The sequence below is a fragment of the Herpailurus yagouaroundi genome, unplaced genomic scaffold (assembly GCF_014898765.1).
Source record: "Herpailurus yagouaroundi ecotype Mexico unplaced genomic scaffold, PumYag 181, whole genome shotgun sequence".
Lineage (NCBI taxonomy): Eukaryota > Metazoa > Chordata > Mammalia > Carnivora > Felidae > Herpailurus > Herpailurus yagouaroundi.
The window spans coordinates 33,554,357-33,579,519 of record NW_024412412.1 but is presented as its reverse complement, the minus strand read 5'-3'; the positions used below and the strand labels follow the sequence as shown (position 1 = coordinate 33,579,519).

Here is a 25,163-nt window from a genome sequence, read left to right as displayed (position 1 = left end):
CCCTCCCACCCCCCATCAACCCTCAGTTTGGAAACAAGTCTCTTGATAGTGGTGTGTACATTACACATTTGAATTACTTGCAGAAGTGTGTTTGTCTGCTTTTTTCAAAATACAGGGTTTTGGTTTTTTTTTTTGAGCTCGAATCTTTAGGAAACAGGAGCTCCTCTCCACCTTCTCTCTTTACTCTAAATTCCCTCTTCAGCTTGTCCTATCCAAGCCTATGACATCATTTTCTTCTGTAGGCATCTGTCTACAGTGAGATATTTCTTCCGATGCCCAGACTTGATTATCTAATTTTGTCTTCCATATCTCCACATCTCTTCCATATCTGGATAGCTTAATGAAATCTCAATCCTGATGAACCCCAAATCAACTAACGATTTCCTCCCAAATCTGGTGTTTTTCCAGTGGTCCCTATGCCAGTGAATGGTATAATCCACCAACTTCTTGCCCAATCCAGAAACGTAGGTTCCTTGATGATTTCTTGCCTCTCAACTACCCACTTTCAATCCATTATCAAGCCCCATTGATTATATGTTCTAAATGTTCACTGAGATTATTCAATACATTCTCGTTCTACTGCCACATCTTACTCCAAGGTACCATGGTCCTTTACGCAGATCATTGCAACAAACCATCTACTTCTCTCTTCACATCCAGTCTTGTCTCCTAATTCAATGTACAGTTAATCCAGTCTCTTGCTATATATTCTTATGGTTTTTCTTCATAGCAATTATCTGTAATTATGAATATTACATATAATATATGTACTTGTGGGTTACATGTGACTCTTTGATCCACATCCATCTTCCTTGTTTGACTATAAGCTCCACAGGAGGAGAAACCACAACTCTTTTCTTTCTTACTGTCTGCCCTTAATCCAATGACTAATGAATAATGGGAAAGCCCTAAGTATTGGTGAAATGAATCTTAGCTTGGGGCTCCAGCAGGGATAATTGATAAGAGATTGATAATATTTGTTGTTCAAGTGCTTTATATATTATGTCCTTCAATCCTTACAATCATTCTAATAGGTAGGTACAATTCTTATTTTATAAAAGGAGAAACTGAGGCTGTGTGGGTCTAGGTACTTTTCCCATGGAATCAGAGCTAAAAAGTTATAGACCCAGATTTTTAATCCTTATTTCTAGGACTCCAAAGTCTTCCTTTGCAGGCACCTTTTTTTTTTTAAATTTTTTTTTCAACGTTTATTTATTTTTGCGACAGAGAGAGACAGAGCATGAACGGGGGAGGGGCAGAGAGAGAGGGAGACACAGAATCGGAAACAGGCTCCAGGTCTGAGCCATCACCCTAGAACCTGACGCGGGGCTCGAACTCACGGACCGCGAGATCGTGACCTGGCTGGAGTCGGACGCTTAACCGACTGCGCCACCCAGGCGCCCCTTGCAGGCACCTTTAATGCAGACAAGGTTTGTGAATTGGAAGAACACTGGGTGAGAATCAGGAAATTTCCATTCTAGTGTCAGCTCTGACACCACAGGTGAGCTATTGACGTCACAGTAGTCGCTTCTCTCCAACGGGCCCCATTTCCTCATAGAAAAAATAAGTTGAGGTCTTCTCTAAGTGTACCTTCCGCTGCAATGTTACCCTATTTTCCGTGGCCGTGAGCTTGAAATTATACGGCACTGGTAACTTTTTGCGATCTCTAAGTCTGTAGTGCTTTCAAACGCAGGAATATTTTTTAAGAAGCCCGGGTTCTCATGTCTTCCAGGGGCTACTTCCGTCAGGGAGATCAAAGGTACTTCATTGAACCTTTAAGCCCCACAAATCAGGATGCACAGGAGCATGCACTCTTCAAGTATGATCCCGAGGAAAAGAAGGCTAACAGCACCTGCGGGACGGATGACATATTGTGGGTACACGGATCTCGGCAGAATGTGGTTCCACCCGCCACCAGTCTGGTGGTATGTATACTTTTATTTTTTATTTGCAGCGCTCGCATGTATCTCGTCCTGGTTGCCCTGTCTTCCGGTCTCAGTAGTTGCGATTAATGGAAACTCGATAGTCATTGTCGAACTAGTAGCCCTATGGTAGGCTCTAGAGACACTAACATCTTGTTGTACGTTGATGATTTATTTAATAAGTATTTACGGATCGACTATTATGCGCAAGGTTAAAATGCGTAAGGTTAAAATGAAGTGTAAATATGATGCTTGCCCTCTAGGAAAAGGCAACTTCGCCAATGCTACAACACACGACAAAGGTCTAAAGCATTACTTTGATGTTAAATATCCTGCCGTCTTCATGAATGAACTCATTGGACAGATTTCTTTCTTGGAGTGCTGCCATGGGTGCTGGGGATGTAGCAGTGAGCAAAAATAAACACAGGATGTGTCCAGAGGAATTTAGAATACTCTTACATACATGAATTCATCTTCCGGTCACAGAAGAAAAGTGAATATGGCTTGTTTGAAGCCACAGGTGGATCTAAAAGGTCATTGCCATAATTACTCTCCTTTCCTTCCGGAGACACTGTCTCTAATCATTTCTTCTGTTTCCAGAATCCATTAAGCACGGGGCAGAGGTGGTCTGAATAAAAGAAAATCTCAATCCGCTGGGTTTGATTTGAGTTCACTTTGCTGTGGGTTTAAATTCTACCCGTGATATGGTATCTAGGAACCCAGAGGAACCACTCCTAGAGACGAAGACTCAAGGATTATTTCCAGGTTTTGGCCTGAGCAAATGATGAATGGGAGTACTGTTAACTGAGATGGGAGAATGAGGGAGAAGCAGATTTTGTTTGCAGTTTGGGAATCGGTGGTTGTAATTTTGACCACGTTAAGTTTGTGGTATCGGACATTCGAATGGATGCATGAAGTAAGGAGTTAATTATAAGAGTCTGGCCTTTAGAGAAGAGGCCAAGACTGGAGATATACGTTTGATAGTAATTAGTGCAGGGTTCCTATTTAAATAAGGCAGAACACATAAAAAGCTACCAATGCCACATAATTTCAAGCTCATGGCAGTAGAATATAGCATAACATTGTGATTCCCTAGGAAGATTGCCTGGATAAAGCAAAGGGTTGAGCTTTAATGACAGCCTCTAATACTTATTGGTCAAACAGAGGAGAGGGTTACAGGAGTTACAAACCCCAAATGGTTAGGGACCCGCTACCCTCCGTAACCTCACCTACCGTCTGCTCCCCACCCACCGATGACCTCCCCCATTATGTTCTGACAAACACAACCTGTTTTCTCTGTGCTTTCAACATGCCAATATCAATTCACTTTAGAGTCTTGTTCACTTTTTTTTTTTTTTTTCCTCAGCTGGAATTATCTTCCAATGTGTCTTCCCTTTCCTGGTTTCTCATTTTCATTAATAATGTCTGCTGCATGACTAAGTCTTCAGAACTAACCATATATTCTGAAATAACTCCCTTGTCACTCAATATTCCATCACTCCATTTATTCCTTCGAGTAATGCTAAGGTCACCACCTGATAGCCCTATGCCTGTTTGTCTACCTGGAGCTCCCTAAGCCCATGGGCCATGTCTGGTTCACTGCCTTAGGCATGGTGCCCCCAGCACTGGTGGTGGGGTTAGGTGCTAAATGAATGTGCTGCTCCTGTGGAGGGTGGGAGGGAAGTGCATAGCTCACTAGATGACCCCTAGAAGTCTTGCTCATGGAAGTTTATTTACCTGTTAAAAGACAAGCACTTCCTGAAATGCAACATGATAAACTTTGATAGTTTATCAGTTAGTACGAATAATGTATCTGCTACTTGTCAGTGGCACAATCCACTATGAAATGTATCTTTTGCTGTCGTGGTTTAGTGGAGAAAAGGGAACAGAAACTAGGGAAGCTTGGAATGTGGGAAAGAGATCTAGTCCTGCCTGAGGAGAAACAAGCAGAGGGGCACCTGGGTGGCTCAGTTGGTTGAGCGTCCAATTTCTGCTCAGGTCCTGATCTCCTGATTCAGGAGTTCAAGCCCCGCCCTGCATCAGGCTCTGTGCTGACAGCTCAGAGCCTGGAGCCTGCTTCAGATTTTGTTCCCCCGTTCCCCCCCGCCCCGCCCCTCCTCTCTCTCTCTCTCTCTCTCAAAAATAAACATTTAAAGAATAAAAATAAAAGAGCAGACTAGGTGCCATGGTAGCTCTGGACATTGCACCATTGCTAAGGAAGGAGGTATTCACTGGGAGAGGAATGAAAGGCTACTTAAAAACAAAAACTACAAGAAGAAAACCCTGGGAGGTTGCGGAAGTCAGAGTCTCTCTATTTCAGGGCAGGAGAGTGGTAAGAGTCCATGGTTCAAAAAAATCCAAAGACTTTGGTTTTAGTTCCAGCGCACTTATTAGTTAGTTGTGCAATCATTTAAATTCTGACAAAATGAAGGGGTCAGACTCGAATATCACCGATATCCCTGCTAGTTCTGGTATTCTGAGCCTCTCATCATAGTTAATTCCGGTTGGTTAGAGTTCAAATGATAACGTTGGCTTTCTTGCCAGATACCAGCCCATCTCTTAGAAAATTACACATTTCAAAGAAAAGAATGACTTTTGCGGAGAACGATGTTGTCTCAGTAATTTTCTTTTTTATATTTATTATAGAAATCAAAAGACCGGAAGGGTCGGGAACGTAAGAAATACATAGAGTTTTATTTGGTCCTGGATAATGGTGAGGTAATTATACCAGATACCTATGTCTTTTCAAATCTCCTATATCAATTTATTGTGTGAAATATTAAATATATGGATCAGTTTTCAAAAATCATGAATATGAGCTATTCCTTTTTTTGAATTGTTCTGACCCTAGGAAATTTGACATTTAATTAGAGTGTTACTGACTTCTCCTTTTCAGGAAGGGACACCTGATATGATATGTATAAAGTGAATTTTTTGCACTTTATCCTTTCTTTTTGTCTCCAAACTTAGCTTCCAATTAAGTTCCTTTGTTATTTTGTCTTTCATTAAGCGGTTAAATCATTGGCAAGTTAGAATATATGCTCATCAGAAGGTGGTAAATGCATAGGACTCATGAATGGAATCTTCTGAAAAAAGGCACTTTTGGGGGGTAATATTCATTGTTCATATTCTTTTGCAAGAATTCATTTTCATATATTGGAAATCTAAGCTTCACATGTATGCTCCCACAAGGAGAAGTTTTATGCTACGATAATCTAAGTTAATTTGTTTAAGTCATAAAGCTTGGCCTCTAATTCTACTAAATTCATTTACCATTTACCATTCACATATATATTTTTAATGAATAGCATACTCCTTGCACTGAATCTGCACAGCTTATGAAACCATGGTATTTAAGTGGAAATACATTTGGGATAATTCCATAGAGACTTATACTGAGCTCCTACTGAAGGCGTAAAACATCATCTCTACTCCAAAAGTGCTTTAATTTAGCTAAAGCAGTAAGGAAGCATTTTGCATCTTTTAACTGTTAACTTTCGTAACTGTTTGTTCATTATAACCACTGATAAGCAAAATAACCTGAAGTTGTCTTTTTTCACTTCCAATGATATTCATTTCTATCAATGCCCATATCTTGTCTCATTTCTTGTTTGTAGTTTAAAAAGCACAATCAAGATCCAGAGGAAATAAGAAAGAGGGTGTTTGAAATGGCCAATTATGTCAATATGGTACGGTATATTTTATTAAGTGCAATTTCAACAATTTGTGAGGCGGTGCCATTGGGTTTTTCTACGAATGCTCTTGAAGCAGGGAAAGAAAGTCACCACTCCTGACTAACAATGCTTGATTGGCTCTTGAACTTTTGCTACTTAATTGAATATTAATATTACATGATAGAGATATTTCTCACCTACTTGCCACACTGTTCTCAGGTTGAAGAACGTATAAGAGATGATTTTGTTTGAATTGTTTTTGTTTTTCTAAAGCCTGGGGAGACATCACTGACCAACAAATCCCAGCAGAAATCCAAATCTATGGAAGAACATGGAAAAACAAACAAAATCAGCTGAACTCTGGCACAGAGTTATTTCATTCAATCCTCAACACAACTCTGAGATATTTCTAAGCCTTAATATTATAACTAAAGAATTAAATCCTGGGAAGCAAAGGAGCTTGCCTAAAATCACAAAGTTAGGAAATGGTAGACATAAGATTTGAACTTAGATTGGTTGGATTTCCGAGTCCATTTCGATTGGAAAGATGTTGATCTTGGTCTGTAAACATGATTTTATCATCTAATCCACAAAATCTTTAAAAAATGCTTTCTGTATCCCTTCTGTTTAAATCTTAATTGTTAGCGTCTTGTTAGTTAAACATCTAGTTAGTCTGCCTCCTTAGATGGGTGAGTCACTTTGTGGCAGCCTGCAAGTTCTCTAAGGATAGAGGAAAAAATGAAAGTGGATTCAATGACCAACATCATCTGGGTCTCGTCTTCTCACCACAAAGACTTCTCCCAAAGAACCCCAAGAATTGGCCATATTTGCTGAGCATCTCCTTTGTAAATTTGTTTTTAAACACTTATCTATTATTGAGAGACAGAGAGACACAGAGCATGAGCGGGGGAGGGGCCGAGAGACGGAGAGACACAGAATCCGAAGCAGGCTTCAGGCTCTGAGCTGTCAGCACAGAGCCCGATGCGGGGCTCGAACTCACGAACTGCGAGATCATGACCTGAGCCGAAGTCGGTCGCTCAACCAACTGAGCCACCCCGGCGCCCCACTGAGCATTTCCTTTGTGACAGGAACTTTTTGATGAACAAAACTGACAAATATCCCTCCCTTCAAGGGAGTTTACATTCTTGTCCAAGACAAGCATAAAAATACCAAATAAAGAGTAGGTAGGATGGTGATTATAAATGCTATAAAAAAGTAAAGCAGGATAAAAAAGAGAGAGAGAGAGAGAGAGAGAGGCAGGTGCCTCTTGGGTGCTGTGTTAAATAGGGAAGCCTAAGTCCAAGATGTCCAAGGTGACATTTGAGTATGGAAAGGAAAGAAGAGAAGCATCTGACCCTAAGGGAGGATGTGCAAGGCAGAGTGAGGTGCTGAGGACAGAACCCAGATTGTCCTATTTGAGGAACAGCGGGAGGGCCATTGTGGCTGTATGCGGTAAGCCATAGAAAGGGTGGGAGCAGATGACACATGACAGGCAGTGGTGGCTGGAAACTGCAGGTCCTTGTAGACCTATGTAAGGACTTTGTAATGCTGCATGGGTGAGGAAGACATTGGGGGACTGGGCTGAGGTGTAACATGTTCTGATGCGTGTCCTTAAAAAATCACCTTGGCCACCGCATTGAAAATAAACGGAAGGAAAGCAATTGGCAGAAATAAGACCCGATAGGGGATTGTTCCCTAATTCAAGGCAAGAGATGATGGTGGTTTGAGGAAAAGCAGTGATGGTGGATCTCTTGAGACTAGCTGGTCTCTGAATACAGTCGACAGAGTGTATGAGGTAGATGAGAGATGAGACGTGTAAGAAAAGGAAAAGATGAGGTGACATCGAGGATCTTGACCTGAGCAATTTGAAGAATGGGTAACGTATTGGCAATAGTGACTCAGAGGAACGATTAGCATTTCCATTTTGTACACATTCATTTTGAGATATCTTTTTGTATAAAGATTTCCAGGGGGACATCATTATGCTGTATACCTAAAATAAATATAATGTCATAGGTCAGTTGGATTGGCAAAAATATTATTGTTTCTTAGCGGAGGTGACAATGGGCAGTGGGTTGCCACTTTTTATTAACTGTTCTATGACTGAGTACTTTTTAAAAATACGTTCATGTTTCGTGTTACATTTTTATATTTAAAAATGAAAATATTGGAGACCCTACATTTCAAAAATCGGAGAAAATGCCAGGAAATTTCCCTGAGATCAGGGGTAGACATGTCCATATTGACAATGACCCCCACGTGTCTAGAACCTACTAGGTGCCACATTATATCATTGTATGTATGTGCCAATGGATCATTAAGGATTAAAGAGAAGATTCGTGGGTGAAAAAAGAAAAAAAGATATCCAGGTAAAAATGCTAGAAATACAAGATTGTTTGAAGTTTTGAAGTCTGGGTGGAGAGATAAACCCAAAAGTCTTTTTTTTTCAAGTTTATTTATTTATTTTGAGAGAGAGAGAGAGAGAGAGAGAGAGAGAGAGAACTTGCATGAGCAGGGGAGGGGCAGAGAAAGAGGGAGAGAGAGAGAATCCCAAGCAGGCTCCGTACGGTCAGTGAAGAACCTGATGCAGGGCTTGAACTCATGAACCGTGAGGATATGACCTGAGCCAAAATCAAGAGTCGGACACTGAAATGACTGAGCCACCCAGGTGCCCCTCAATGCTCAGAATGGCATAAGACGTGGGTCAGCGAACTGTAGTCTGTGGGCTGTATCTGGCATGCTGCCTTTTAATAAAACGGTTTTATTGAAACATGGCCACACCATTTGTTTACGCATTATCTATGGCTGCTTTCCTTCCACAGTGCCAGTGGTGAGGAAGAGTTACAACAGAGACCACGCAGCTTCAAAGCCTGAAGCAGTCTCTATCCGGACCTTTAAGGAATAAGCTTGCCAACTTTGGTGTAAGATAACCAAAGGAATGGTGTAGATAAGTAGAAAAGAGACCTAAGAACAGGTCCTTGAAGTGCTTCTTTGAGGAGAGGTCAGAGTACAGGACAAACCGATAGAGACCAGGAAAGAGCAAAGAGCTTCAAGGAAAACCAGGGGACAGTGTTGTTCTGGAAGCCACTTGAGACAAAAACCCATCAAAGGAAGAAATGATCAATGACGTTAGATGCTTCTGAGGACTGAGGATTGGCCATCGGATTTAATAGCGTAGAAGTTACCAGTCGCCTGGATGAAGCACAATTCTGTGGAGCGTTAGAGTACGGGCACGATTAGAGTGAGCCCAACGAGATTAGGAAGTGGAATTAGAGACAGCAGATACAGAAAATTCTCTTCAAAAATTTCGCTATAAATAGAAGCAGAGAAATGGTGCGTAAGTGACAGGGGGGAAGGGTCGTAAAGAGATCCTCCCCACTGTGATGGGTCATTCTTTTTATGCTGATGGGAACGGGTCCGTGGAAGGCTAAGCAGAGACAATGCAAGGAGGTTGGAAGAATTGTGGAATCATCTCCTTGATCTGGGGAGAGATTGGAGGTCTAGCGCATGAGTAGAGAAGCTGGCCTTCGGCTCACACGAGCATTCCTCTGTAGAGTAAAGAAGGTGAGCACAGGTTGTTGGAAGAGGTTTAGCTCAGTAGGTAGACAGTGGTGGGAGCCAGTCAAAGTTCTCTTCTGATTGCCTCTTTACTCTGAGTTTGGAAGCAAGGGCATCTGCTCAAAGTGAGGTTTCAATACTTAAAAAACAATTTTGTTAATGTTTATTCCTTTTTGAGAGGAAGGCAGAGTGCAAGAAGGGAGGGACGGAGAGACAGGGAGACACAGAATCCGAAGCGGGCTCCAGGCTCTGAGCTGTCAGCAAAGCCTGACACGGGGCTCGAACCCATGAACCTCGAGATCATGACCTGAGCCGAAGTCGGAAGTTTCACCAACTGAGCCACCCAGGCACCCCAGATTTTGACTTTTCTTTTGATGGTTACTGCATTCCTCAATGCTTTTATTATTTTCCAAACGACTTAAAAACATTTCTTCAGGTTTCTCAGCACAAAGTTGACCCATGAGGAAGCCTGTCACCATGGGTTTTTTTTTTTCTCCCCCAGCTTTATTGAGATATAATTGGCATAGCACATTGTGTGGGTTTAGCTGTTCAGTATGTTGGTTTGATATACTCATAACACTGCAACATGATTTCCACCATAGGTTAGCGTCATATAATTACCATTGCTTTTCTGCGGTGAGAACATTTACGAATTACTGTCACCAGTGTTAAGGTATATAATATGGTATTATTAACTATAAGTACCAAGCTGTACGTTAGATCTCCAGAGCGTGTTCATCTTATAACTGGAAGTTTGTACTCTTACCAACACTGTGCAGTTACATCAACTATAGTAGCAACTTAAACTTTTGAGAGTCAGCCTATTGTCTTATAAGGTTAATTGATTATTTCTAAAAGTTACCCTGTATGGTTATTTGGCTCATTCCAGGTTTAAGAATCAGAGGACCACTTCATTGCGACTCACGGGTGCAGAACTTTTTCATATAGCACGCTCTTTTTCCAGTGTCCAAACCAGCACTGAGTCAACCTTGCTAATTCTGGAATGTTCTGACTCAGGGAACAATGCAAAGCATTTGAGTCATTACACTTACACTGAAGTCATAGCAGTGAACTACTAACTGAAAATTACAATCTGCCTTAAGGTGGCAAGCAAGAGAAGTTTATTTTAATAGGACTTTTGCTCTGAAAAACAGCAGTCTCCAGACCTGAAATACCTAAGGGTGTCTGCCTTGCCTGAGTATGGGGGTGCTAGCATCCGTGAAAAGAGGTGGTAACTTCCATTTCACAAGTATGTTTGGAAAGAAAGTTTTTACCGTGCTGGGAGAAATAGGTTTGAAAATATTGAAAATATTGAAAATATTGAAAACATTGAAAATATTGAAAGATAACATTACCACCTATGTCATTCCTTTGACATGTATTCTCTTTGGACAGCTTTATAAAAAGCTAAATACTCATGTGGCCTTAGTCGGTATGGAAATCTGGAATGACAAGGATAAAATAAAGATAACCCCAAATGCAAGCTTCACCTTGGAAAACTTTTCTAAATGGAGGGGAAGTGTCCTCCCAAGAAGAAAACGTCATGATATCGCTCAGTTAATCACGTATGTAGAGTTTTTCCCTTTTGTGTGTTAAATGGTATTTAGCGTAGAAAGTTTCCAAAGCCTGGGCAAAGCAGGTGGTTTCTTGGGGTAGCGGGTAAGAGGAAGTGGCTTACACAAAGGGGATAAAAGTTTAAAAAGTATTAGATCGAATCTTATGTGGAATATGCCCTAACTTCTGTTATAAGTGTTTCTTTTTTTTCTTTTTTAAAGAAAAGCTAACAATTTAAAAATGATTCATCAGAAGTCTGTTTTGATTGGGTATACAGAAAGGAAAGACAGGTTTAGATAATGGCAAGAGAAGTTTCAATTCAGTGTTTTAAAAGTCCTGACTAGCTGTAAGTATTAGTGAGGACAAACTTCTAAGATATAAAGAAAACTGCGTATCATATTCTAATCCCACACCTCTCTACCATACTGCTGAAGTGACTAATCAAAAACAGGGGCAAGGGGGAGAAATAAATCTAGTGACTATAAATTAACACAAAACCGCTGAGCATATGCCTCAAAAGAAATCGAGAAATTTCTTTTGAGGCATATGAAGATGCCTGGAATAGTTTGCAGCTGGAATCAGATAGAAGGAAACACCAATGAATAATTGAAAATTATTCAAGAGTTACTTCCTAAGAAAACAGTAGGTGTCATAGCACATAAGAGGACTAGGTCCTGTCAGAATTAATTAATATTCTGAATTGGTTATTTTCTACACACGACACATCAACCCACAACTCCCTGACTTAAAATAAGTCTTCTTGACTTGCGTGTCTGGTTCCTTGCCTGGTAGGGCTGGAGCAAAGGGGCTGGTTGGTCATCTCTGTCTATATAACTTTCAAGTGGCTAACTTGGACTGCCTCCAGCATGGCAGCCTCAGGGGTCTGGACATCTTACAAGGTGATTAGTTTTCACCCAGAAGAAGCATTGTAAGAGGACCAAGAGAAAGCCTCAAGTCTTTTCATGAGCAAACCTCAGAAATTACAGCGTCACCTCTGATATATTCTGTTGGCCAAGAGCAAGTCGTAGATCTATCCATATTCAAGGGAAGGTACTACACAGGATAGGAATACTGCAAGCCTAGCTCGTTGGGGGTTATATCTGAAGAATAGCTGCCATAGTTCCTTAATTTTGAAAGGTGAGTTCCTTAAATTTTCAAGGGTTCACCGCAGGGTGAGCTCATTTTGTTTGGAGAAAGTTAGCATTTTTTTTCAAGGACTCATAAGTAGTAAGGTAATTCAACTCTTACCAGACTGCCTCCAGGGCCATGCTCAAATTATAGTAAATTCCCATACTTTGAACCAATAGGGTAGAGAGATAAAAATCACAGACAAGATGACAAATGCATAGATAAAAAATGACAAGCCAACGGGAAGAGTAGATTTCCTGACTAGACTGGAATAAACAGGATAAAAGTACTAAAAAGATATGGTGGAAAGAAATAATTGCACTTTCATTCAAAAATTTACCAAATCGGGGTGCCTGGGTGGCTCAGTGGGTTAAGCGTCCCACTTTGGCTCAGGTCATGATCTCACGGTTCGTGGGTTCAACCCCCGCATCGGTGTCTGTGCTGACCGCTCAGAGCCTGGAGCCTGTTTCAGATTCTGTGTCCTCCCCCTCTCTCTGCCCCACCCCTGCTTGTGCTCTGTCTTTCTCTGTCTTTCAAAAATGAATAAACATTAAAAAAAAATTTTTTTAAAAAGAAAAAAAAATTACCTAATAAATTAACAAAAGGTTGTGTCTATACCTAGGCATAACAAGGTAAGAACTTTGTGGTACAGCTATAATCTATCCACTAAAAAGAGTAAATAGCTAACTCCATAACGGGGGAAGATTTATTTATTATAAATGAGCTGGTAGTGAGAATTGAACCCACACAAATGCAGACTTAAGTATAAGTAATTTTTTTAATATGAAATTTATTGTCAAATTGGTTTCCATACAACACCCAGTGAAGTATAAGTAATTTTATAACATAATTTTAAAGAGGATATAAATACTGCAAATCTTTAAAATATCAGGTATAATGTAAAATATCATTTCACAATAATAGATATCTGAAAATTGTCCAAAGGAAGTACAAAGTGGGACGAAGTTCTCTAATTTTCCTTATTTTGCATGGCAAAATCAGTACTCTCCATTCTTGATTATGATAAGTGGGAAAATATAAGTTCAACTTTTTATGTAAATGCATCTACTAAGGGCATTTTTTAAATAATGCATTCTTTGAAAATTACTAGAGGCAACCCAGGGTCAGGATCTTGATCAGATCACAGATAATAACAAAGGCAGCACATGGAATCATTGCAAATGGAAAGAAAAAAAATGAAGAAAACTAAAAAAAGAAATTGACATTACTAAAACCAAACCAATAGTCTATGCAAATAAATGTAAGTGGCTCAAATTCCTTTTAACAAATATTTCAATAACATAAATGCTTCGTAACGCAAATACATTCAGTGGGCCCAAATTCCAAATCCCACTATAGCTTAAAACAGTGCTAAAGTAAACAAAAGTAAATGATATAAAAATATATGAGAGAAAATATAAATTAAAACAAAGCATATGTGAAAATATTAAAATTCAAATTACATATATATATATATATGGACAAAAACATTCCTGTTTATTTACTTCCTGGCAAGAGATGAATTCCACAACAAAAAATATAAAATAATGAATGAGAGATATAAAATATTAAAAATGATTATACCCGGTGATTATATCCGGGTGCTTATATTTAGTTGATATAACAACCATTGCACATTAAAAAAAAATGCCTAATGCAAATTCAAAAACTGAAGGAAATATTTAAGAGTTATTATTTACGATGTGAGTTTCTCTGTTAACCATTTAGAGTCCTGGATGAGTTGTCTATAGAAAATATCATTTAGAATCATAAGTTGTTATATCAATTATTTTCTTTCTTTCAGAGCAACAGAACTTTCTGGAACAACCGTGGGCCTTGCCTTCATGTCTACAATGTGCTCTCCTTATCATTCTGTTGGCATTGTTCAGGTTTGTTTGAAGATAAATAGTTGTTTCTGCAGTTCAAGTCTGTCAAATGCTCTTTTTTTCTGAATCATGTAGGGTTTTTTTGTTGCTATGGCAAATAACATGGATTGAACTTCGAATGTTGAAACAGTCTTGCATATCAAATATAAACACATCATTGCCATAACGTATTATCTTTTTTATATATTGCTGGATTCAACACACTAACATATCTTGAGGATTTCTATATTCTGTTTAATCCTGAGGGATACTAGTCTGTAGTTGTCTTTTCCTGTTATGTGTTTTTCATGTTGTATTATTAGAACAAATATCGGGTAAATCTGGCCACATAAAATGATGTGTTCCCAACGTTTCAATTTTATGGAATGTTTTAGTAAAATTGGTATTACTCCTTCCTAAAATGTTTGGTACAATTCATCAGTAAAACTATATGGGTCTGGCATTTCTTTATGTTTTTAACTATGAATACAATTTCTTCCATAGATAACAGAAGTATTCAGGTTATTTATCTTTTCTCAGATGATATTAGCAACTTATGTCTTTTTCTTATGATCTTACTAAGGACTTATTAATTTTATTGATTTCAGAGAAAGAGCTTTTGCTTTATCGACGTTCTCTACGGTTTTCTTGCCTTCAGTTTCATCGATTTCTGCTCTTGATTATTGAATTTCTTTGCTTTCTCTGCATTAATTTGCTATTCTTTTCTATTACTTAAGGAACATTTTTAGATTATTCATTTGAGGCTTCTCTCTTTTTCAGATATAAACATTTACTGCATAAATTCCCTACCATGCACTGCTTGACTGCATCTGTGATATTTGGATATGTGTGTTTTTATTTTCATTCAGTTAAAAATATTTTCTAATTCCTTTTTGGATCTCCTTTTTGACTAATGTATTGTTTAGAAGTATACTATAATGATTTCTATTATGATTTTCTTTTAGTTTCATTATATTATGATCTGAGTATTCATTTGCTAGGGCTTCCATAACAAAATACCCCAGACTGTATGGCTGAAACAACAGAAATGTATTTTCTCAGAGTTCTGGAGGCTAAAAATCCAATATCCAGGTATTGGTAACTTTGGTTTCTCCTGAGGTCTCCTGCTTTGGTTTGCAGATGACTACCTTCTTGCTGTGCCCTCACATGACCTTTCCTCTTTGCACACATCCCTTCCTCTTCAGTCATGTTGGATTAGGGCCCCATCCTAACTTATATTCTCATTTAACCTTAGAGGCCCTATCTCCAAATACGGTCATGTTGGGGGTTAAGATTTCGATATACGAATTGGAGTGTGGGGGGTGGGCACAATTCAGTTCCTAATAATCTGGAACATACCTCGTAGAATGTTAATATTTTAAAATTTTTTGAGGTTTGTTCTTGGTCAGTACTGCATATGAACTTGAAAAAGATTACCTTCTGCTGTTATTGAATGGAGCATTCTATAACTGGCAACCATGTCAAGTTAACTTACAGTGTTCAGTTCTTTTGAATAGTTTATAGAGAGTGGTTAAGTATCCAACTATAATTGTAGATTTGTCTATTTCTTCTTTCAATTCTACAAATTTTCACTTCATGTATTCTGAAGCTCTATGGTTAAGCAAATACACAAAAACAGTTGTCATGTCTTTTTGGAGAATTAATCCATCATTGTTTCATGTTCCTCTTTTTTTCCTGACATATTCCTGTTCTGAAGTCTACTTTGTCTGGTATCATTAGAGTTACTCCAACATTTTGTGGCTAAAGTTTGCTTGATGCAACTTTTTCCTTACTTTTACTTTTAGCATGTATTTTTCTCTACATTTAAAAGTTTCTGGCATATAGTTGAGTTTTACTTTTTATCTAACCTGACAATCTCTGTCTTTTTTTTTTTATTATTTTTTATTTTTTAAAATTTACATCCACTATCAACAATAGCCAAAGTATGGAAAGAGCCCAAATGTCCATCGATGCATGAATGGATAAAGAAAATGTGGTATATATATATATACACACATATATAATGTAATACAATATATAAATGTATTAATGTATTAATGTAATACATTATATAATATAATGTATAATAGTAATACAATGGAGTATTACTTTGCAATCTCTGTCTTTTATTTCCTATATTTAAATCACTTATATGTAATATAATTATTGATACTGAACTAAAAGCTTCAATTTTTTTTCTAGATGTTTTATATTCCATCTAGTCTATTTTTTATGCCTTTTTTAGGATTGAGGATTTTTAAAAAATAATTTCTTTTATCTCCATTATTAGCTTTTCACTGTTACCTTTGTTTGTTTGTTTTTAATGGTTGCCCTGGTTTATTATATACCTCTGTTTGTTTTACATTGAAATAATACTGAGCTGCATCACTTGTAATATAAGAATGTTATAAGAGTACACCTCTAATTACTCCCTTCCAGTTTTGTGCTATTTTTATCATTTGTTTAACTTTACATACACTATAAATACACAATATATTGTTACTAATTTTTCTTAGACAGTCATCTTTCAGCACAGTTTAAAGTAAGAAAAAAATTGAGGCATCTATGTGACTCAGTTGGTTAAGAACCCAACTCTTGATTCAGGCTCAAGTCATGTCCTTACGGTTTGTAAGTTGAACCCTGTGTTGGGCTCTGTGTTGACAGCATGGAGCCTGCTTGGGATTCTCTCTCTCCCTCTCTTTCTGGCCCCTCTCTGACCTCTCTCTCTCAAAATAAATAAATAAACATTTAAACATAATAAAAGAAAATAAAAAGAGTATTATGTTTATCTTAGCTTTATCTACACTCACCTTTATTTCATTCTCAACCCTCTCCATTTCTTTGCAGAGTTTCTATCTGGTATAATATTTTTTATTTCTTCCCAAAGATTTTTTGAAAATATTTCCTATAACACAGGTGTGGTGTGGATGAATTTTTTAGTTGCTTTCAGATGACTTTATCTCTCTTTCTTTTTTGTATACATTTTCATTGAGTTTATAATCCTGGCTTAATAATGTTTTTTCTTTCAGTACTTCTAATAATTTCACTTCACTGTCTGCTGGATTACAGAGTTCCTGATGAGAAGTCGGCTGTAAACTTTATCTTTGTTGCTCTGAAATGTATCTTTTTGTTTTCTACTTCAAGATTTTCCCTTTCTTTTTAATTTTCTTTAGTTCGATTATAATTATTATATAACTAAGTGGACTTTGGGAGAAATGGGTAATATATCACATTTAGTGTTCCTTGAACTTCTTAGGCCTGGGGCTGTATCTGTGATTAATTATGGAAAATTCTGGGCCGTTACTTCATCAAATATTTCTTCTATTTTATTCTCCTCCTTTTTTCTTCCAGGGATACAAATTCCTATATCTATGACCATTCTATATTGCCCCTGAAAACTTATATGCTCAGTTTTTCTGTTTGTTTTCTTTTTTATACTTTTTTGCACTATGTGTTTTCATTTGGGTAATTTTTGTTGAACTGTTGGGTCAAGTGATTATTTTCTCAACTATTCCAAATCTACTGTTAAGCCTGTTGAAGATATTGTTCGTTTCAGTTACTGTCTTTTTCATTTCTAGCATTTCCATTTGATTCTTTCTTATGGTGTCCAGGTCTGTTGAAATTTGTCATCCAGACTTGTGTGCTATTCGTCTTTTCCACTGGAGCTTTTACCATATTAATCGTAGTTATTCTAAAGTATCATCTGATAGTTCTAACATCTGTGTCAGATATGAGTCTGGATATGTTCATTGGCAAGGTAGGCCTTTTTCTTTATTTTTTCTTTTTTGTTTTTTTTGGATGCCTTATTATTTTTTGTTGAAAGTCAGGCATCCTGTGAAAGGCATTATCTGAGGGGTGTGTGTGTGTGTGTGCATGTGTATTTTTTCCTTGCCTGGAAATCATCACTTCTTTCCTTCCTCTAGGCCTCTTGAGTAAGGTTTGAATCAATCTAGCAGGAGTTGAGTTGGATTGGGGATTTTGTTGTTGCTATGACTAGCCTCAGTCCATCACAGGCTTTAAATTCCTCTCACATTATTTTATGTTTAGGGTGAAGGCTGGTTTTCCAGAGGGTTTTTCTCAGTGTGTGCTTCATACTCATTTTTAGGTCTTTACTGGACCCCCAGAGAGTTTCTTTACGCTGCAGACTCTCTCCCTTTGGTAGGTGGTTGTTACTTGTTACTGGATGATCGTTAGAATTTTGGTGGGCAGAGGGCATTTTCTTTTGCTTTACTAAACCTCAGTCTTTGGTAAGTCCTGTGTCCTATAGTGTCGGGGGTAGGTCCTTTTAGTGCTCCTGCTCCACTGCCAGAGGTAGAGACCTCTAATGGACATAGCCCAGTATGTATTCCTGCCCTTCCTTCTCCTTCCTTCCAGGGGTAGAAGCTTTCCACGTGTTTTATTTTCCTTCCTGTTCCTTTTTTATAGTTGTATTGAGACTTTACCAGTGCCCTGGGTGGCAGGATTTGTTGCTCTTTCTCTCAGAAGCTTAAGTCCGTGGTTTAGGGCTAGACTTAGAATGAGGCGAGTGACTCGCTCATTTCACCCTGGACCTTATCACGTTTGTGCCATAGCAGAGAGAGGAGAATGATCTTTGAGTGATTTCATGCCTTTTCATGCTCCTGTTCCCCTCCCCCAGGCCCACACTATGAGGGAGGCTTTCTCAGAGCTTTCACGTGGTGAGGTCTGTGTGGAGAAAAACCCATGAGTAGGTGAGAATTCCCCTATGTCTGAAGCTCCCACGTTTGGTGTATTTTCTTGCTGTACCACACACACTCTAACTATATGGGTTTTAAGATTATTTTATATGAGTTATTGCTGGAACCTGGTCTGTTCCAGGTAAACAAATATTCATGTCCCGACTTTCCCTGTAGCTGCCAGCCTACCTTTCCTTAGATTTCATTTTGTTTGTTGCCTTGTGACCTCAGCTCTGGGTGAGTTCTAGAAAATTGTGAATTGATGGTCCAGTGTTTTTATTGATTGTAAGTTTCGAAGTGATGCTCTCCCCAGACTTCTACGATGTGGTGGTAAGGAACAGAGGTGGTGGGGGGGGGGGTTCTCCTTTGCCTTTGTCTGGTTTTGGTCTTAGGCAGGTCCTGGGTGTCAGAAGCAAAGCTTTCTTAGGGATTCTTTCCATCCTTCCCACAGCAGCAAAATTCTGCTTTCTATTTTTTGCAGATCTTTTGAGGAAGAGTTTTCTGACCATCCCTCAGTAGGAGAAAATCTCGATGAATATTACTATAGGATCCTGGGCTCAAGATTTTTGTCTTTTTGTTTCAGCAGTAGAAGATGTGTGTGTGTGTGTCTGTGTGTGTGTGTGTGTGTGTGTGTTTAAACACATCCCTTAACCATGTTGGGTCTTCCGTTCTACCCTAGGTTGTCAGAGATTACTATTTCTTTCCCCAGTGGCTTTAGGTTTCTATTCCTTAAAGGAGAAGGTTCTGGATATGGCTTCAGGCTCTTTTCTTGCAGCAGTTGCTACTTTACTCCTTTTGGACTACTCCACCAAGACAAGTTCTTTCTGTTCTACTACCTGGCTCCCAAAGTGTGCCCTGAGCTCCTAGAGGAGGTCCTTGGAGAAGAGTCTCTAAGTGTATGCAAAGCACCCTTGTTTCTGAGGTCCCGTGGATTCTATACTCCGGCACTGGCCTGTCCCAGGCCTTTAACAATTCACTTAAGAAGTTAAGTGAATTAACTTCCCCACTTGTAGGATCCCTGGCATCTCCTCCTCTACACTTTGCTAGAGAAAAGCCAGTTCTGTCTGTCCTGGGAGGGCCTATTTTTAGTTTTCAGGTTCTGTGGATGTTCTGCAACCACAACTGACGGATAGAGTCAAGGAAAATTATCATTATCTGGCTAGTCCTTGTTGTTAGTAGAAGAATAATGCTTTTTCCAGCTTTGTACATCCTAGGTGGAAGTGGAATATATATATTATATATATATATATATATGTGTGTGTGTGTGTGTGTGTGTGTGTAATATATCTTATAAGTCTGGGTTTGTGACAAGCTTTGTAAGATGAACAGAGGAAATAAAATATGTACTTTCTAACCTGAAAGAGTTTACCATAAAGTCGGAGGCGGAATCGGACTACTTAAAGCAATACTTAAAATATATGATAATAGAATTGAAAACTGCAGTAGGAATCCAGAGGAGAGAATTACTGATGAAGATTCACGTGGTCAGGAAAAGTTGCTTGAAAATAAACTTCAAAGGGTGGATAGAGGGAAGAGAGAATAGAGGTCATTCCAAAGGAAAGAAACATTTCAGTTATGAGAATAATGAATTAAAGGAAGACACCATGCATTTAAAGGGACCTCAGATAAGGCAATCTGGAAAGTCTAAACACATTTACATTTTTTCCAATTTTTTTTTTTGGTTTGTTTTTGTCCCCATTTGAGTAACTCCATCTTACTAAAATAGCAAGCTTTACTGGTTCTTCTTGACAGGATGATACAATATCGTGAATTGTAAATATGGACTTCCCATCTTACACACGTGTTCCTTGTTTGCCAGCCTTGTACCGTGCCTTCTGGATCTCTTTATTTGGTTCTTTGACATGAAGTAGATAAGGAAATCAGGAGTCTGTGCGTGGGTGTCATTGGCAGATTCCTGTCTCCCCTGTGGGAAATTACAACCTTCAGTGATTCCCTAGTGTTGTGTTATTGCTCTTGAAAAACCTGGAGCCCCCAGTCCAACACTTCTAACCAGAAATCATCTGGTAATGAAGTTGCCTTTGGGCTGGACTTCATGCCATGGGGCAAGTCTAGAACTGACTGAGGTCTAGCTTGGCAGTAACAGAACTGAGAGAGATACCAACGGTACTAAAGTCCTAGGTTAACAAACACTTTTGGATCCCTATTAGCTAAACACATCCCAGACCTTCAGTCAATTAGAAGGCATTGAAAAACAAGCCAAGGGGAAGGAGGTAGATCAGGTTTAAGCAATTCTGATTCCTTATCATTTTTGAAGACCTTTTGCTACTGTCTCTCATGGCAGGAAACCACAAAAATGTTTCTCATTAAAAATATTCCCCATTTACAAGAATAAGGAGAAAGCAGTGTGCCCTGTAATGGGCATTCAGTACCAAAGTTGTGTGTGTGTGTGTGTGTGTGTGTGTGTGTGTGAGAGAGAGAGAGAGAGAGAGAAACAGACAAACAGAAATAGAGACAGACAGAGGCAGGAGGGGAGAGGAAAAGGTGGAGAGAGAAAGAGAGATGGTGATTAGTGAAAAATCTGAAGCTGGAACCATTCAATCTACCCCACTTAGTGGAACTATTTAATTATACCCTGAGTGATAATTTATTTTAAAAACCAGAGGTCTGTTTTCCCTGTTCTTGCCCTTAGGACCACAGTGAAAACGTGCTTAGAGTAGCAGGAACGATGGCCCATGAAATGGGCCATAACTTTGGAATGTTTCATGACTCCTATGTTTGCAAGTGCCCTTCTACAATATGTGTGATGGACAGAGCACTAAGGTGAGGCTTTCTTGGAAAGATGCGTTCATATCCCTGTTTTTGGTTCACTCTGGACTGTGCTGTTCTTTTATGTCATCTTTGGCAACACATCCAAGCTTTTGAATATCAAATAGCATAATCATGAATGAATATCTACACCAAACCGCCTTCCCCCTCATCTATGTGCATTTTTTTTCATTAACTAAAGACATCATTGAAACATATTGTGTCTTTGCTGTTGGGGTGACTTGGCATTTTTAACTTCAGATTATCTACACCAGATCTGGTTTAGGAAAATAATTGGTATTTATCACATTTTCAATAAATTCAGATTGGGTAGTGGTAGGGAGAAAGTTCTGGGAGAAAAATCTAATCAAAGAAGAACGTTCTCGAGGAGCCTGGGTGGCTCATCGGTTCAGCGTCCAACTTCGGCTCAGGTCATGATCTGACGGTTTGTGAGTTTGAGCCCCGCATCAGGCTCTGTGCTGACAGCTCAGAGCCTGGAGCCTGCTTCAGATTCTGTGTCTCCCCCTCTCTCTGCCTCTCCCCCGCTCGTGCTCTGTCTTTCTCAATCTCAAAAATAAACATTAAAATTTTTTTTTAAAAAAGTTGGAGGTATTTGTGTCCATCCGGAAGGGCTAATTTAGGCACAGAAATGAGCTCATGATTTAGCCATTGGGCACTGGATTGGATTTCATCTCTTGGGGAAGGTTTGGGGTATATCATCCCCAATGTGTGACATTGCTCCCTTCATGCTCAGCATGACTGTGTTTCATTCTCTTCTTCCTTGCCTTCACAGCTTCTATATTCCTACAGACTTCAGTTCCTGCAGCCGTGTCAGCTATGATAAGTTCTTTGAAGATAAATTATCAAATTGCGTCCTCAATGTTCCATTGCCTACAGATATCATATCCACCCCAATCTGTGGGAACCAGTTGGTAGAAATGGGAGAAGACTGTGATTGTGGGACTCCCGAGGTACCACCAAGTACTCTCTGTGGTTTTTTAAAATAATGTTTGTTTATTTATTTATTTATTTTGAGAGAAAGAGCGTGAGCAGGGGAGGGGGAGAGAGAGAGGGATAGAGAGAATCCCAAGCAGGCTCTGTCTGCCCTGTCAGTGAGGAGCCCGAAATGGGGCTCGATCTCACAGTTCGTGAGACCTGAGCCAAAGTCAAGAGTCAGACACTTATCTGACTGAGCCACCCAGGCGCCCCCAACCAAGTACGTTCTAAAATGATCGAATGTGTTTGTCAATTGCTAAGAAGATAAACCGTAAACCTGTATTACGCAGGCTCACTCTGAAATTGTGTGTTTCTATAATTTTGCATATGTTCAGGCCAGCTTTTCTAACAATGAATGATGCATTGCTTAAAAGACTTCCTACTTTCCATCTTAGGGTTCCTTCCCATTTCTTTTTCTTTTTTTTTTTTTTTTTTTTTTTAAGAACAATCAACAATTGAGTTTTGTACTCTCTTCCCTCCCATCTGGCAGACATACTTAATGGCTCCTATGTGCCTACGACCTCTTGAGCGGTTACTTGAGGCACAGCACTGTGATAGTGCTCAGAGTGCAAATAGCTTGGCCAAGGTCACAGAGCTGGTGAAGGGAGGAGCCGAGACGTGGACCCAGGTGTTTGTGTCAGCAATCCCAGAACCACCCTGCCCTGGGATTGAGTTCTTCCCTTTGGGACTGAAGAGTTTTTATCATTAGGAGTCCTGGCTTGATCCCACCCTATTGATTTGGCAGCTAGGGTTCTGAATGGGACCTTTGCCCCCATTTTGTGAAACTTAACATGAGTAGCATGTCAAGCCCTCGAGGGGTCAGCTTTTCAGTAACTTCAAAATATGACCATAAATTTATTCATTCTGTGAGAAAGCAGAATCTTTCCAAGATGATGTGTATATTTGAAATAAGGGTAGGGGCGCCTGGGTGGCTCAGGAGGCTAAGCGTCTGACTTCGGCTCAGGTCACGATCTCGCAGTTCGTGGGTTTGAGCCCCGCATCGGGCTCTGTGTCTCCCTCTCTTTCTGCCCCTCCCCTACTCATGCTCTGTGTCTCTCTGTCTCAGACATAAATAAACATTAAAATTTTTTTTTAAATATGAAATGAGAGCAAAATTTGAGGCCCAAACCAGCATTTGTATTTATTTCCGGTATTTCTTAGGAATGTACCAACATTTGCTGTGATGCTAAAACTTGTAAAATCAAAGCAAGTTTTCAATGTGCATCAGGAGAATGCTGTGAAAAGTGCCAGGTAAGATTATTACTTTATTCTCTTTTAATAATTAAATACTGCGTATTTTTCTATATTAAAAATCTCCGAGATTATGTTGAATAAAATAGCAGAGCGCTAGTTTTCTGTCTATAAAGTAACGCTGCTTACCATTTATATATGAGTGCTTTACAAATACAGGCTATTCGATTCTCCGACAACCTTTTGAGTTAGATATTATCATCTCATTTTGCTTTTGAGGGAATAGAGGTTCAGAATAGAGAACGTGTAAGATAATAGGGCCACTGAATTGGCAAACTCCAAACTATCAGTTCCAAAGCCAAAGCTGGGCACTCCTACCTGCCACTGCTTCTGATGAAGGGCCTTCTTGCACCAAACCTCATAATTGGTTGTATATTTCTTTTGGTGGCAAAGCTTTTATTTTAAATCTTGTGGAGTCTCCCCTATCTTGACACTTAGAAGTCACTTCAGGGTGAAATTCTTGGAAAACAGATATAAAGGATTCTGTGTCCTTTTCTCTGTGGGGCTCATTGACTTTCCTTTCAGGTTCAAGTTTAGAATTTTACATTCCATTGTTGCATAGGACTCTCTATTATGATTATTTGTTTATGTGTCTCTTTCCTTAGTTAGATTGACTCCAAAGGGCAGGGGGCTGATTCATCCTCGCCTAGCACAGAGTTTCATGCATTTTAAATGCTCAAAAACTGTTCTTAGAAGGAATGTGTAGAGTTATAACGTACCAGATTGTGGGTAGTATTTGGGAGAGATTGGTTTCTTTTAATATCAGAGGGAGAAGAAAGAAAGAAAAGAGACCAAAAGGAAGAAAACTTGAGAACATAAGTAGTTTTCAACAAGCGTTGAATAAGGGCTATTTGTTAAAGATTGTGGGAAATTAAAAAAAAAAAAAAAGTAGTCTTTGACTTCAAAGAACATGCTGTTTCTTTAGGGTAATGACATACATACCTGAAACATATGAAAATACCGTGCATGATTAAATGCCCAGGTAGACGTTATAAAGATACATGCCCTGTGTGTAGCTTTTCACTTAATTTTCATAATGGCTCTGTAAAGGCAGTATTAGAAAGGGAATTGGGTTTTCAGAGTGATGAAGTCCATTTTCAGCACCTAGCCCCCGGCAGAACCAAGATTCAAACCCGTATCTTCCAAATCCAAATTTTTTTTTTTTTTATTAAAAAAATTTTTTTTCAACGTTTATTTATTTTTGGGACAGAGAGAGACAGAGCATGAACGGGGGAGGGGCAGAGAGAGAGGGAGACACAGAATCGGAAACAAGCTCCAGGCTCTGAGCCATCAGCCCAGAGCCCGATGCGGGGCTCGAACTCACGGACCGCGAGATCGTGACCTGGCTGAAGTCGGACACTTAACCGACTGCGCCACCCAGGCGCCCCTTCCAAATCCAAATTTAAAGTTCTTCCCACCCTGCGTAGAAAGGAAGGACTGCGTTGTGCACTGAAGAAGACAGAGGGGGCTTCGTGGAAAATGAGGCTGTCGCTAGTCTTAAAGTAATGTGTAGATTTTAGATAGCAGACAGAAAGAAAAAAAAAAAATCCCCAAAAGAGGAGACTGAGGGAAAGAATAAAGATAGAACAGGAGGTATAAGTGTGGCTCAGGGGACAGCTGGTAAGAAAGCGAGTCTGGCTGGAGCAGTGGGGGTTGAATTTGGAGGGTCTCGTATGCTCTTATTAAATTTTGGATTCCATTCTATCATCACTGTAAAGATTTTGAAAGTTTTCTGATGATAGGGGAGCATGCCTG

At 39.2% G+C, this 25,163-nt stretch overlaps 1 protein-coding gene and 1 long non-coding RNA gene across 2 annotated transcripts in view; one reads left to right on the top strand and one right to left on the bottom strand.

The window, feature by feature from the left end:
* The window catches only part of ADAM28 (ADAM metallopeptidase domain 28), a 75,060-nt gene that overhangs the window by 15,822 nt on the left and 34,075 nt on the right, over nt 1-25,163 (top strand). Inside the window, exons 6-13 of the mRNA XM_040490252.1 lie at nt 1,733-1,925; nt 4,569-4,640; nt 5,540-5,611; nt 10,550-10,719; nt 13,641-13,725; nt 21,046-21,176; nt 21,955-22,132; nt 23,319-23,408. Coding sequence (XP_040346186.1) covers nt 1,733-1,925; nt 4,569-4,640; nt 5,540-5,611; nt 10,550-10,719; nt 13,641-13,725; nt 21,046-21,176; nt 21,955-22,132; nt 23,319-23,408 — 991 coding nt within the window. The remainder of the gene's footprint in view (nt 1-1,732; nt 1,926-4,568; nt 4,641-5,539; nt 5,612-10,549; nt 10,720-13,640; nt 13,726-21,045; nt 21,177-21,954; nt 22,133-23,318; nt 23,409-25,163) is intronic.
* Nucleotides 5,530-24,131, bottom strand: LOC121039849 (uncharacterized). The gene is made up of 2 exons (XR_005795026.1): nt 23,727-24,131; nt 5,530-5,915 (listed from the first exon to the last, which is right to left on the bottom strand). It is a non-coding gene; the product is annotated as an uncharacterized LOC121039849 (long non-coding RNA).